Source organism: Aulonocara sp. 'chitande type north' Nkhata Bay, linkage group LG18, assembly GCF_057382095.1.
Source record: "Aulonocara sp. 'chitande type north' Nkhata Bay isolate Kocher_YH1m ecotype deep benthic linkage group LG18, A_spYH_male_GT1.1, whole genome shotgun sequence".
NCBI classification, from domain to species: domain Eukaryota; kingdom Metazoa; phylum Chordata; class Actinopteri; order Cichliformes; family Cichlidae; genus Aulonocara; species Aulonocara sp. 'chitande type north' Nkhata Bay.
Window position 1 is genome coordinate 33612059 of NC_141361.1, and position 14715 is coordinate 33626773.

The 14715-nt window shown below is 45.2% G+C and overlaps 1 protein-coding gene across 2 annotated transcripts in view; it reads right to left on the reverse strand.

Moving 5' to 3' along the window:
* jmjd1cb (jumonji domain containing 1Cb) overlaps positions 1–14715 on the reverse strand; it is a 123703-nt gene that overhangs the window by 58304 nt on the left and 50684 nt on the right. For both annotated transcript variants that reach the window (XM_086272461.1, XM_086272460.1), the window contains exon 2: positions 7938–8129. In XM_086272461.1, the coding sequence (XP_086128587.1) occupies positions 7938–8129 (192 nt within the window). The remainder of the gene's footprint in view (positions 1–7937; positions 8130–14715) is intronic.

Sequence of the window (14715 nt, forward strand, 5' to 3'; positions counted from 1 at the left end):
TCTGGATTTAACAGGAAGCCAAAACAGGAGAAATCTGCTCTCTCTTTCTAGTCCCTGTCAGGACTCGTGCTGCATGCCACCAGTTCTCTAAGTAAACATATTTCTAAAGGTGCCACTGACATGAGATTATTATGTCAGTAACAACACTTTCAATCCACATGTAACGAAAAGAAACCATAGATGTAAATAAATAATGTGTAAGAATGAGAAGTGACACAGGGAAAATGTATTGAACACACCGACATTTATTCTGTATGGAGAAACCAGTCCCAGCTCAGGTGTGACCCACTCACCACACAGTCCCAGCGTGGGATCCTTCTATGAGCTGTAGTTCTTCCCACAGATTCAGGTCAGGTGACTGAGTCGCAGCTTTACGTTCTGTCTCTGAAAGTTACAAACTGGAATCAACGCCTCGTTGAAACCTTGTTGGTATGGTGTTTTAGGCTGAGGCCTTTGACCAAACATGGTGTGTATCACAGCATTCAATTTGGGTTTATCTGACCAAACTATATTCCCCCATATTGTCGTTTTACCAAGATTATGTGACCAGGATGCAGGTTCAGATAAGAAGCTGTATACTTGCACTATATGCAGACCTCCTTTTTTGGGCTGGTCCATGAGGGGTCGCCTCTGCAGATCATCTGCCTCTACCTCACCCTCTCCTCCACTACAGCCATGAACCTTATGTGTGGTGTTCCGCTTTTCTTCGCTAAATGCTAAATTAAAAGCCCTCACTGAGGTAATTTTGAGAAAGGAAAAAAAACCCAAAACAAAACAGGGGAGTGGGGGTGAGATGAGACGCAACAGAGACACAGACAGTGTTGTTCTGCTGTATCTATGGGAGACCAGAGGAGAGCAACATACAGCCAGAGGAAAACAGAGCAAAGTAAACACAAGAGAGCTAAATGAAAGCCAAATGTCTGTGTGTGTGTGTGTGGGGGGGGGACTCTGGGGGATGGGACTGTCTTGGTGAGTTATGGGCTGGGTGGGGTCACTGGGAACTCTACAACATGAGAGACCCTAAACATGCAGCCTGTGGCAGGTCCTGTCTCAGGCATGTTCACCTCATGCACAGTTGTGGTCAGAAGTTTACACACAGTTATCATAAACATGAATGCAAGTTAACTCTGGGCTTGTCATATTTCTTTGTTCCAGGGTGGACGATGGTACAGCACACAGACTCAAGAAGTAGGAGCACAAGTTTGAACTCAACACAGTCAACAGTGTATATGCAGGCTCACATATAGCTACACAAACATGTCTTGTAACTTGACGAGACAAAGGCCTATTAACTTCTCATTAGTGTTCATGATTTGCAACAGCTGGCAGTTTGACAGCAGTCATTGATGGACCAATACTCAGAACAACGGGTCCAAGGAGCAGGATGTAAGAAGCAAAGATTTACATAAGTTAGGAGGATCTCTTGTAGCCACGTGTAAACAACTGCAGATTCATCAGTTCAAACAATTATATGTACACACAGGCTACTGAGACGCTTCTGAAAGGAGACCCAAACTGACTGAACAGTTAAACCTACCATTATAGAATAAAATAACCAGTTTTATGCATTTATGTGCCTTTAACAGATCATAAAGGCATTGCTGGCTTTTTGTTTCACTGCCAACAGGGAAACAGGCCAAATAGGTCAACAGCATGGCATGTAATGAATATGCAACATTTTCTTGTTATTGTAAAGTTTATTACAACAACGTGACATTGTGTCCTTGTGTATAATTGGATGTGTGTCAGTAACTGGGCTGTGACCCAGACACAACGGTATCCAACTACATAAATGGGATTTCTGTTAAGTGTTGGTTCAAATCCAAATGATGTAACAGGGAGAGGGTACCTGGTGTGGACCTGGAGTTTACACCCCCAGGCTGAAAGCAAGACGAATGTGGAGCTTACAAAGACACTCTTCACATTTATCATCAGACAATGCAAATAAGAAATTACAAAAGAGAAACATCAAATGAAACTTTGGGATCTATGAGATCATAAAATCAGAAAGAGTAGAGGCAGGAAATGAGCTTTTTTACTCAGCAGCTCTCTAACACAAAAACAGGCATGTATTTAAGCCTTGAATGGAGCTAACACTTGAGATATGGCTATCAGACTGCAGGATCCTCCTACAGCTGTTACTACTACCAGCAATTCATATTCTATTAATACTCTCACACACAATTTTCCTTTACGGCTGGGTCGACTTCTGCTCATCACGCTGCCTTTGTTCTCTACATCTAATAATCTGACAGCTCACAGAACGATCTGGCGTCTGTGGAGGTCTCCACACCACAGCTTCAGTGAATAATTACACACCTCCATGGATCTGGGGCGACCGTGGCTCAGGGGGTTGGGAAGCGTATCTGTAACCGGAAGGTCGTCGGTTCGATCCCCGGGCTCTCTGTCCTGGTCGTTGTGTCCTTGGGCAAGACACTTTACCCTACCGCCTACTGGTGTTGGCCAGAGGGGCCGATGGCGCGATATGGCAGCCTGGCTTCTGTCAGTCTGCCCCAGGGCAGCTGTGGCTACAACTGTAGCTGCCTCCACCAGTGTGTGAATGTGAGAGTGAATGAATAGTGGCATTGTAAAGCACTTTGGGTGCCTTGAAAAGTGCTATATAAATCCAATCCATTATTATTATCTGCAAACTTCATCCAAACTCTTGCTAGTGACCTCGAAGAAACTGATGCACATTTTACTGTCATACTGAAGATGAAACATAGAGATGACAGCAGCTTATGTATAGATGTGCATTTCAGTATATTAGCAGTAGGGCTGCACGATTTTGCATAAAATGAGAATCACGATTTTTTGGCTTAGAATTGAGATCACGATTCTCTCACGATTTTCTTTTCCAGTATAAATATTTATTGCGCTTATTAACTGCACATCAACTTCGTAACAGTTGAGACTGAACATGTTCTGCCCCTCGTTTGTGGCTTGGTTGGGTTTCTTTGCTTGGTTGGGTTTCTTTGGCTGGCGAATTTCTCAGGTTTCCCAATAGTGGGCAGTATTACCCCTTCAGTTTGTGGCTTCTTCTTTGGTTATTTGGTGTGCACTACACTGCCCCCTTTGGTGATGGGTTGTAAGCAGCAGGCAAAGTTCACGCAGGCAGTGTGAGAAAATGCATGGAGCAGAAAACAAGCTGCACAACTTTAAGCCCAGTTTACATCGTTGGGGAGTTTGTTGAGCCATAATCTGTAAGTAAGCAATGTCCAACTTCATTTTCTGTAAGATTTGTTACTTTCATGTTACTTAAAAGGTTATTTGAACGTATAAGGAAAGATGTTAGTGATGAATGTAAAGCATAAGGAAAGCTATGTTGCTAACTTCTGTTTTGTTTACAAAATATGTTGATACTGATGCTTACGTATTATTTCACTGTATGTTCACAGTCTTACAAATTAAAAGAGGAAAAAACGGTCTTCAGTTAAAGACACAAAGACAAAGCGATGTGTCCTGTCGTTCCTGGAACCATCTCCTCTTATGTTAAGCTCGCTGCATAGGGTGAATAGCCATACATTCACCTGAGGGCAGCAGAGAACATAAAAACAATAAATAAACATAAAAACAACAAATGTCTCACGTTTTGTTGCTGCAAAATGTTGTACTGCTTGAAATTCCGTCTCCACCGTTGCTCGACGCTGCGTGTACAGAGCAGGTAGTGCAACAATAGAAAAGTAGTTGCGGGACGGCACTGTGTAGCGTTTGTCTGGGGTGTTGATCGTTTTCCTAAATCTCTCGTTTTGCACAGTGTTGATGGAGCCATATCTTTGGTCAGGTGATAAGTGATAGCCTCCGTAATGTCTTTGTGCCTGCGGGAGGTCGACGGGTGTAGGGAAGCGCTGTATAAGGTTCCCGTTATTGATGTTTGGGTGGTTGACCGGGACGGATTTTCTCCTGTCACTTTCTTGTCATCCCTGACGTGCTCTCCGTTGTTGTTTCCCTGCTAATTTTAGCATCACACGGCACAGCTTCTGTATCACGTGGTATAAGGCTCCGCCCTCGTCATTTGTTGAGCAGGAAGAGTGAGCGCTTGTTTTCATGCAGAGCACGTCCCGGATCAAAATGCGCTACAATCGTCGTCGTCTTTTTTTTTTTTTTAATCGTTGTCATTTGGAAATGAGATCGCACATAAGTATGAATCGAGATCGCGATTTTCTAACGATTAATCGTGCAGCCCTAATTAGCAGTACAATAGGTTGGAGGACACGTGGACACCCACAGAGACAGTGAGACTAGCATATCCCATATCACAGCAGCTCTGCAAACAGACTTACACAAACACATGTATGAACCACACAAATACACAATCAGTCCAGTCCTGTAAACTCAGAGTGAGCTTCAAAAGAAACCAAAAACCCACACTGAGAAAAGCCCAGACAGAGAGATGAATGACAGTAATTAATAGTGAATTAATACTGATGAGTGCAACAGCCCCTCTGTGTGTCTGTGTGCACACTTATACATCCTTGTGAGGACCAAAAATTCAACTGTTACTATACTTGTGGGGACCAACAGTCCCTTATGGTCCAAATGCCCGTCAAACAGCTTTTGAAGGCATGTTTGAGGCTGAAATTGTGGCTTTAGTAGCAGGGTCACAGTTAGGTTATGGTTAGGGTTCAGGTAAGCAGCTAGGGAAGGCATTATGTCAATTACATGTCCTCACTGAGATATAAAAGCCAAGTGTGCGTGCAGATAGTTATGCAACAACAACAGCGATCTGCTGGGTCCACTGGCCTGCTCATCTATGCTGTCTCTGTCTAGCAGCAGCTGCTGGGGCTGAAAATTCAGGCAGGACCCACGTGAGGTTTTAAAGGCGAGTCAAAGCCACACACTGGAGAACAAAGCGCTTGGAAGCAAAGGACTCGGTGTGAGTGGTGAGGGTTACTCAGACCAGGGCTCAGATTGGTGAGGTTTGCTGACAGGCCGAGTGGCTGTTTGAGAGTCTGCAGATCTGACTGACCTGAGGCGCCAACCAGAGGGCAGCGGGTCAATCAGGTATATATTTCAATGTTGTTGCTATGGCAATAGCAACGGTGTGATAAATCTGTGAGAAACGGGAGGAGCAGTAAGAGAGGCAGAAAAAAGTGTCTTTGAACTCTTATCTACAATGTGTGTGCCAGATGGCACCGTGCACTCTATTACATAACCAAAACAGTGAATCACATTCGTACGCACACAGAGAAAAGAGCACAGTCGGAAAATAAATGACATCAGTGCCAAACATTTCCGAAGCAAGTCCTCCAATAAGTGACAAAGCCAAAAACACGAGCAGACCCACAGGATCATCTCCTCAGACAGTGGTGCGACATCGAGACAGCGGCATAAACACCACGGTAACCACACTGCCACCACACCAAAGTGTGTGAGTGACGCAAGCCGCAGAGCAGACCGAGCCTCACGTGATCACTTACACACACTTTGAAGGCCACTTACAGACAAATGTAGTTTGACTAAGGTGAAACTGAGTCCAAGCCCATCTCTGTGGCTCTGCCATTGGCTGAGAGACTGAGGATGTTGGGCTCAGTCCTCTCCTAACCCTGCTGACTTTATCCAGTGATGACCTGCTGCCTGTGCTTGTGCTACTGGAGCCCTTGTAGAGTGTGAAGCAGCTGGCAGGAGGATTAGCACTTGCAAGTCTGAGGCGGGGTTCTCGGTTACCTAGACTCCTCCCCAAGCAGACTTCAGGTAACCATCAAATAACACAACAACAAATTGCTCGCCATATCCTTCTGCTTATCTGAATTTGAGTTGCGAGGGCAGCACCCTAAGCAAGGAAACCTACACCCTCCCTCTTGCCAGCCACCTCCAACAGCTTATTCCGGGGAACGCCGCAGCGTTCTCTCATCTCAGGGCCTCCTGCTCCAGTAGGCGACTGCCTCGGCTGGCTCCTTTCGATGTGGATTAGTGGCTCCACTTATATCTGCGATCTCATTCTTTCACCTTTCAACAATTAACAATAACAGACAAAAAGATCAGAACAGCAACTACAGTGCTCTATCTGATGGCAAATGGCTGCATAACATTTAGGACAACAATTTACCTGGTGCTGATTTTAACTGTAAACCAATTAGATTAAAGGACTAGTAAGTCTGGTACAAACGACTGACAAGACTAGTCCTCCAGTTAACTAGTCAGGCACATCAGGCACTAGTCCCATCTGTACCTCAATGACTGCATGGTGCCCAGGCTCTGTTGCTGCAAAACAACCCAAATCATCCCCCACCATATTCTCCACAGAAACCAAGATTGGGGCTGCAGCTGCAGTGATGCGGACGCTGCACCGGTCCGTCGTGGTGAAGAGGGAGCTGAGTGTAAAAGCGAAGCTCTCAATTTACCGGTCGATCTACGTCCCTACCCTCACCTATGGCCACGAGCTGTGGGTAGTGACCGAAAGAACGAGATCGCGGATACAAGCGGCAGAAATGAGCTTCCTCCGAAGGGTGGCTGGCCTCTCCCTTACAGATAGGGTGAGAAGTTCGGCCATCCGGGAGGGGCTCAGAGTAGAGCCGCTGCTGCTCCACATCGAAAGGAGCCAGCTGAGGTGGTTCGGGAATCTGACAAGGATGCCCCCTGGGCGCCTCCTGGGTGAGGTGTTCCAGGCATGTCCCACCGGGAGGAGGCCCCGGGGCAGACCCAGGACACTCTGGAGAGATTATATCTCTCGGCTGGCCTGGGAACGCCTTGGTGTTTCCCCGGATAAGCTGGAGGAGGTGGCTGGGGAGAGGGAGGTCTGGGCCTCTCTGCTTAGGCTGCTGCCCCCGCGACCCGGCCCCGGACAAAGCGGATGAAGATGGATGGTTTCTGCTGAACAAAGCACTGGGAATCATGGTCAAGCATCTCCAATTTGACCTTGTCTGGCCAAAAGACATTGTTCCAGGACTCCTGTGGATTTTTCAGACACAGCTTTGCAAACCTACGCTGTGCTGCCATGTTCTTCTTTTTTTAAGTGTACTGTCATGAACATTTATCATGGTCACGGAGCCAGAGATCCAGGTCTATGTCTTTCCATGTTTCGGAGCACTGCACTCTGAATCTGCTGGGACGTCCGCTCCTGGAAAGTTTGCCCCGCACGTCTGAATGCTCCACACCAAACTGTCACACCCGCTGCTTCCACACAGATCGTCACACTTGCTGATCATAAATGAATTTAAAATCAGATATTAGTTCATTTAAAAGAGATTTTGGAGGAGTTGACATATTGTCACAATCACTGGAATCAGCCTTTGTTTGTGGCTTTAATCAGTAAACACAACAACAGTGAACATAGTAACAAAGTATCCACTGTGCCATAATATGGTGCTGTATTATTGATCTGTATCAACTAACTCACAGCTATGATCACGGGGTGTAAAGATTATTAGAAGAAAACAGATAATAATCCATAAGAAACAGTTTGTCATCACTATTGTTCAGTCATCATCATGCAGCAGGCAGCTACACCTGCTAGCTGCCTGCTGCAGAGAGCCAGATGAGATAAAGCTAACATGAGTTTTTATGGTGACAGAATCATTTGTGCCACACAATCAGACCACGTGGATAACGACAATAATCCAGGTTCATACCAGTTGCAGCAGCGGTGACTGTGCAGAAAACCTAACCCTGGACAGCAGCTGCAGAGGACGCATGTTGGCTGTGAGCAATCATAGCTGAGCAGCTGAAGAACTTAAAACTTCCTCAGTTCACTGATGATTGACAGGAAACGGAAAAGCATGACACGCCAAGCAAACAACAGCAAGAGCCAAACAAGTTTATAGAAAAGCTTGTAAACAGCAACACCTTTATGCAAAACCACAGAGACGATCCACAGAGCAGCAGATTAAAGTGCAGAGAGAACAGAATACTTGGAGCTCCACGCATGCAGCAGAGTCAACTTGGCTGGCCAGTCTCATTACCGTGCCCAGCCTATAAATAGCAAACACAGGTCTTACCAGGGCAGGCCACTGTATGTGTTTGGCCTTGGATCCCTGCAGTAGGCCTCCTGCTCCTCCTCCTCCTGCTGCTGCGCACTCCTTCCTCTTGGCCCAGACCAGCTGATGCTCTAGTAGAAACAGCTGGAAATCCTCATAGACCTTCACCCACTCCCTCTTGTCCCACTCCTGGTCATCAAACTCCACATAAACCTGTACACGACACAGCAGAAGGAAAACACACAAAAAACTGTTAATAACCGATAAAATGAACGCAATCAGTATCGTTTGGTTTAGCTCATCAAGACCCACATTAAGCATCTGCTACACACAGGAAGAGGAGGAAGAGGAGTTAAAAGGACAAAGAGTAATATCTCTCACATACAATGTAAATAAGTAGGATTTACAGCTGGATAATAAACAATAAAGATAATTATCATGAAATAAGTTAACCTCGATATAAGTATGATGCGATCAGTCACCCATGTTTGGACAGACAACGTGACAGACCAATGACAACCATAATAGCCCCCCACAGAACCAATCACGTGGCTGGGACAGACTTCAGGTTAGGTTGATTTACACACGTGCTAATGTTTGGGCCGCAGCAGCCGTACACACCAGCACGCCGGGAGCAACAAAACATGGACAGTGGCAGAGTTAACGACCACGAATCCAACAGGAAGAAAGAAGAGAGCGACGTGTGCCAAAGCATGTTTCCATAAAAGGCAGGTAACAACACAAATCATGTTTAGCAGCAGTGCAGAGACATTTGGACAGGCACCACACAACATAAGACATACAGTAACATGACAAATGCAACATGATCCTGAGTGTAGAAGGACAGTCGCACAGCTGAGCCTCGCTGACCAGCTCTGCAGACACAGAGCACGTGCGATCAGTCTGCAGCCGCTCTTTAGTATTCAAACGCTGCATTGCTGACATCAGAAGATAGTCCAGTGACTGACTGTTGCACATGTTTGTGTGTCTGTGTGTGTGTAGTGATCATCTCTCTCTCTCTCCATCCTCATCATTTACTCCCTCTCTCTCTCATCTGCTTCCTCCCCCTCCCCCACTCTTTCCTCCACGAGCAGGGAGACAGAGGAAGAGAGATCAGCGAGTGCATCTCTCTCCTCATTCAGCCTCCCACCCACTCCGTCTCCCACAATGCACTGCTGCAGTCGACTGAGTGATAGCTCCCAGCCAGCACACGCTGAGGACATCATTGTCGTGCCGTCTTTGTTTACCCTTGCTGTTTTATCGCCACATATTACTCATCTGTTTATTGCTGCATACTTTTACCCTCCACTTCAAATTCAACACTGGCCTCCTTCTTTATTTTGTTTGGTGGAGTAGTGCTCATTCCTTTACACCATCACCCTCATCACCCTTCCCTGCTCATGTGATCATCCGTCCATCCTGGTGTGTGTCTGCCACTTCGGATTCTTTCAGTGCTTTCCCTTCATTTCATTCTGGGGCACAAGCAGCAGTTTACTCACTGTCATCATTCATTCTTACTGGTTTCATCATTATACTGGTGTCATTATCATCAGGATCATTAAAATGCATACCTTCTGTCACCACTGAAGAGATAACGTCGTTCCAGCTGTTTCCTCTGATACCCACCACTGTTTGTCTTTAAACAAGGCAAACTGAAACGTTATCGCTTCGTGCTATAGGACACTGATCACCACACGTGTGATTTTACAGCTGTGACAAGATCAGAGAAGAACGAGTGAGATAAAGAGAAGTGCTGCTAAGATACAGTCATAAAAGAAATTACATGATTGTCCTCATATCCAACCATTTTTACTCATCACTCGTTTTCAAATCTAATCCTCACCTCATCTTTTCAATATTCTATATACACACGAATCCAGTCAAACTCAACAAGACGGCAAGTCATCCTTCTAACTTCAGGAGAAGCAGGCTTAGAATGAAATAAAACCAAAAGCTCAGAGAAAATGAGCTGCTGGCCTGATCAGAACAGTGACAGTGTTTCAATTAAACTCACCTAAACAGCTAAATCTATCATACTTCAATCGAGTTTTGCTATCAGGATCCTATTTTCACTTTAAAGTGAGACAGACAGAAAGACAAAGACACTGAACATTAGGGCTGCCACGATTAGTCGACTAGTCACGATGATAGTCGACGACTGATTTAATAGTCGACACGTCGTTTGAAGCTTTGTAAGATCACAAAAGACGCAGGAATAAGTAGCAGGATTTAAGAGTGTAATAATGGCCTGACACAGAAGATGGCAGCACTGCATGTACAAGGATGCCAGCTGCCGTTAAACTCTGAAGAAGAAGAAGCTGTGTCCCAGAATTCATAGCGCAGCCCAGCGCAGTTTCCAACAATGGCGGCAGCTAGTTAGTTTTAATATTACTCTTATTATTCTTTCTGGGTCACAAAATAAACGTTTAACATATTTTCAGGTGAGAATGTAGCTGTGTAAACCTCAAATATCTGCTCAGTTTATCAGGACACCACATATTTTCAAAAGCGCTCCGACGTTTTCGGAGACGTCTGTTACCCACTAGCTCGATAGTTAGCCGGGGGCTAGGCTAACTAGAGCCGTGAGAACACCGGACTCCCCGCAGATCGTTTTCAAACCCACCGCTGTCTTTCGCTGCTCAGGTTAAACATGATATATGAGTCACTTAGATAACTTCAAAATGTTATTGTTTGGCTTTTTTTAGTATTTTATTTGTTCCTGAGTAAATCGGTTTGGCTGAGATTAAAGTTATAGTTTTTACACAGCTGAATAAACGTCAAGCAGACAGCTGATTATCAGAAGTGTGAGATGCTCGAGAATTTACTCCGGTGTCCTGTTATATTTTAGATAGCAAGGAGTTTATTAAACTTCACCGAGACAATCTGCAAATTTCATTAAAATTTAATAAACTATCATCTTGTCTTTATTTTTAGTTAGCACCTTAAAAGCTTAAAGCTGTAAGCTAATGATAGTGATCATTATGATGGTAGAGCAGATGCTGCTGGTGCAAGAATCTATATGTTTTGCGTCCAATGGATGATGATCTGATTGGTCGACTAATCGCAAAAATAATCGGTGACTAGTCGACTATCAGAATAATCGTTTGTGGCAGCCCTAGTGAACATTCACCTCTAAAGATACAAAACATGTAGTAAGTAGCTCATACAGACTGAATTGTCCATATAAAAGTACATTTATAATAAGCTAAAGCAATCGTTATAAATAATAATATTGATAAAACAAAACAAAGCAAAATAGAATTTAAGGATATCAGCTCACAGGGGAAACGGTGTCAAAGCACAGAGTTGGAATAATACAACGAGAAATCAATAAAGTGTTTTATTGCAGAGTTATAGATTTATTATAGATTTCTTGTATCTGTCCTCGTGGCAGCAGAGCTTAAACAGCCCCGCCTCCCGTCCACAGCGTGATCGGTAAACGTCTCCACCACAGCTGTTTCCATTTGAATGACTTATTTAAATACTATTACAGTATGTAAAACCTCAGCTTTAAGATAAACATCAAAGAATCCAAGTAAGAGAACAACAGTCAGCAAGCAAATGAGGAGCAGGGAGGCCTGTTTGACTTTACCCACTGGAATCTCTAAACAAATACCTATGTGAGTGTGTGCGCTGTGCGGGATCAGCGTGATGGGTCACATTCTCCTCAGCGATCTGCTTCATCCAGCTCTACAATCTGGAGATTTCACTCTCAGTCGAGCACAAGAGACGTGCCGACGACAGGGAGAGTGAGACGTTCCTGCAGAACCCGTCTGCGTCTCTCAGCAGCGCACAAACCGGAGCTCACGCGCGGGACGTCTCAGATAGATGAACACATCTCATGGCGTCTGAGCATTTAGACAAAGCTGCAGGAGAAGGAACGCTGAGGAGGAGAGCTGCACAGTCTGTTCCCCTGTCGGGACGATCCGTCTGCGAGCACGTGTTACTGTTCACAGCAAGGAAGACATGGCACACACAGACGTATGCAGATGCACACACACACACACAGACGTATGCAGATGCACACACACACACACAGACGTATGCAGATGCACACACACACACACAGACGTATGCAGATGCGCACACACACACACACACACACACACACACACACACACAGACGTATGCAGATGCACACACACACAGACGTATGCAGATGCACACACACACAGACGTATGCAGATGCACACACACACAGACGTATGCAGATGCACACACACACACAGACGTATGCAGATGCACACACACACAGACGTATGCAGATGCACACACACACAGACGTATGCAGATGCACACACACACACAGACGTATGCAGATGCACACACACACAGACGTATGCAGATGCACACACACACAGACGTATGCAGATGCACACACACACAGACGTATGCAGATGCACACACACACACAGACGTATGCAGATGCACACACACACACAGACGTATGCAGATGCACACACACACACACACACACACACACACAGACGTATGCAGATGCACACACACACACACAGACGTATGCAGATGCACACACACACACAGACGTATGCAGATGCACACACATGTAGAACTCAGTCACGAAAACACACCATAGAAACTGGAAAATGGAGAGTCTGGTGAGTTGGTTGCTATAGTAACTGAAGGTCGCACTAAGCACTGGCTATGTACACACACACACACACACACACCTAGTTTCCTATTGAATCTTTGTGTGTGTTTCTTGGTTTCCACCTTTCACGTGCAGCTGAGCGTTCAGCTTCAAACATTTCAGAGCTTTGAGCGTGCAGCCAAGAACAACAGCAGATGCAGGGTGGGGGCAGAGAGGGACAAGCAAAGTTTATCAAAATCTCACATATTTTCTCTGTACAGATGCTTTAGTGTCTGATTGTTTTGGAGGTGTGTTTAGCAGTGCAGCAGAGTATAATCTGCCCATCACTAACAGCTGCAGAGCTGCGTTCTGGCTGGCTGCACCGACGGCCGCTGGCAGCCAATGAGCACAAGTCATGAAAATGTAGAACCAATGGGGGGAGTGCAGTCAAATCTGCTTTTTAAACTGAGCACCAGGGGAAGCTGGAAAACACACCCACACACACAAGAAAGAAGACAGAGAGGAGAACAAAGGTTGTGACTGAGAGAGCACTTCATGACCATGATGACAGCAGCAAGGTGTTTCCAGTGGACTTACTGAGATGCATAAGCATAAAGCACAAACATGCACATCCTTGCATGGAGTGGAAGTGGTTTGGCCTTCATATGAGACTGCTCGAGTGCACTGCAGGAAGCACACATGAACGTGCAGGTAAACCATTCTAAACAATCTCTTCATGTTTTTGAACAACATCACATACAGCTGCAGCAGCAGACTGAAAGCCTTCTGGGAGTTTTGTGATTGTAACTGCAGGACAAATCACGCACTCTGTCTTTAATTTCCTTTCTCTCATTACAGTGAAAACTATCTATGAACATTTGAAAAGAGTCGACAGAGTGATTCAGTGTTTTTACCCCTCTGATGACTTCATAACTTTCACAAGCAGCTACACCCTCTTCCTTTCCTCTCCATCTCCCTCTAGATCCGTCTGAGCTCCAGTCTTACCCTCCAAACAGTCATGTCCACACACACACGCACACACACACACACACACACTACTATTCTGCTTGCCAAAAAGTCTAATCTGATTTACTGAGCTTGACTGGAGAGAAAACATGCTAGCCAAGCTAAAAAGACTTCTTTATCCCCCCCCCCTGGAACCTCCACGGCCTCACACACAGAGGAGGAAGCACACAAACACACTTAGAACAAGTAAGGAGATTTAAACTCAAGCCTTTCCATCCGCAGTAACAGGAGAAAGAAAAGTTACATCTGTCACCACGAACAAGCCCATCCTTTATACTACTTTGAGTACTTGTGTGTTTGTGACATTATTTGCCTCATTACATACAAACTGTAGGGTCACGTAGAGCTGACTCGGGGAATGAACAGGCCGAAGAATGCAGAGATACAAAGGCAGTGAATTTGCACCATGAAGAGGTGAATCTGTGTCACATTACATGAACACAAATCTGCATATCAGCTACAGCATATCAGCTGGGGACTGTGGATTCCCCTGAGAGCAATGATCAACAGTCAACAGTATGTGGTGACAGAACAAGGAGTTATAAAAATACTAAGAAGAGAGGTGAACTACTGAGCATGAACCAGGCTTACAATACTGAAGCCAAGGTGCCACGTAGCAACAGATGATGCTGGAGCATTTTAGAGTTACAGAATATCAATCAGCACGGTGACTTTCACAGAGATGGTCCCCAAGAGGCACATAGATATATGAAGCAGCTGCTGAAACGTGTCAGTCTACCCTGCAGCACAGATGGTTATGATCTCCCAAGTTATAAATAAAACTTCGTCGCTTTTCTGTGAGGAAGCATGTGTTAAAATGTTAACATTCAGGGTCTAGTCTGATTCACTGAGCATCTTCAATAACAATCATCTATATTCACAGTCACCAACTGAACAACATGGTGCTTCACAATGAAACGAACTCCAACACAGAGACAGACAGCACTCTGTGAGAGTGTCTCTTTTGTGGAAGGTCACTGGGTTAGAAATAACACGAAGGCGAGAGATGCAATAAGAGAGCAGATGAGTTGAAGTAATGCTCAATGACAGCATGAAGCCACGTCCCTTCTTCTAGAAGGTCATCTCTCTCTGCTCGCACCACGCTGGAAACAGACACGATGCGTAGCGCAGACACATGCAACACAACAGAACTGGAACCGGGAACATGTGGAAGAAAGTGGA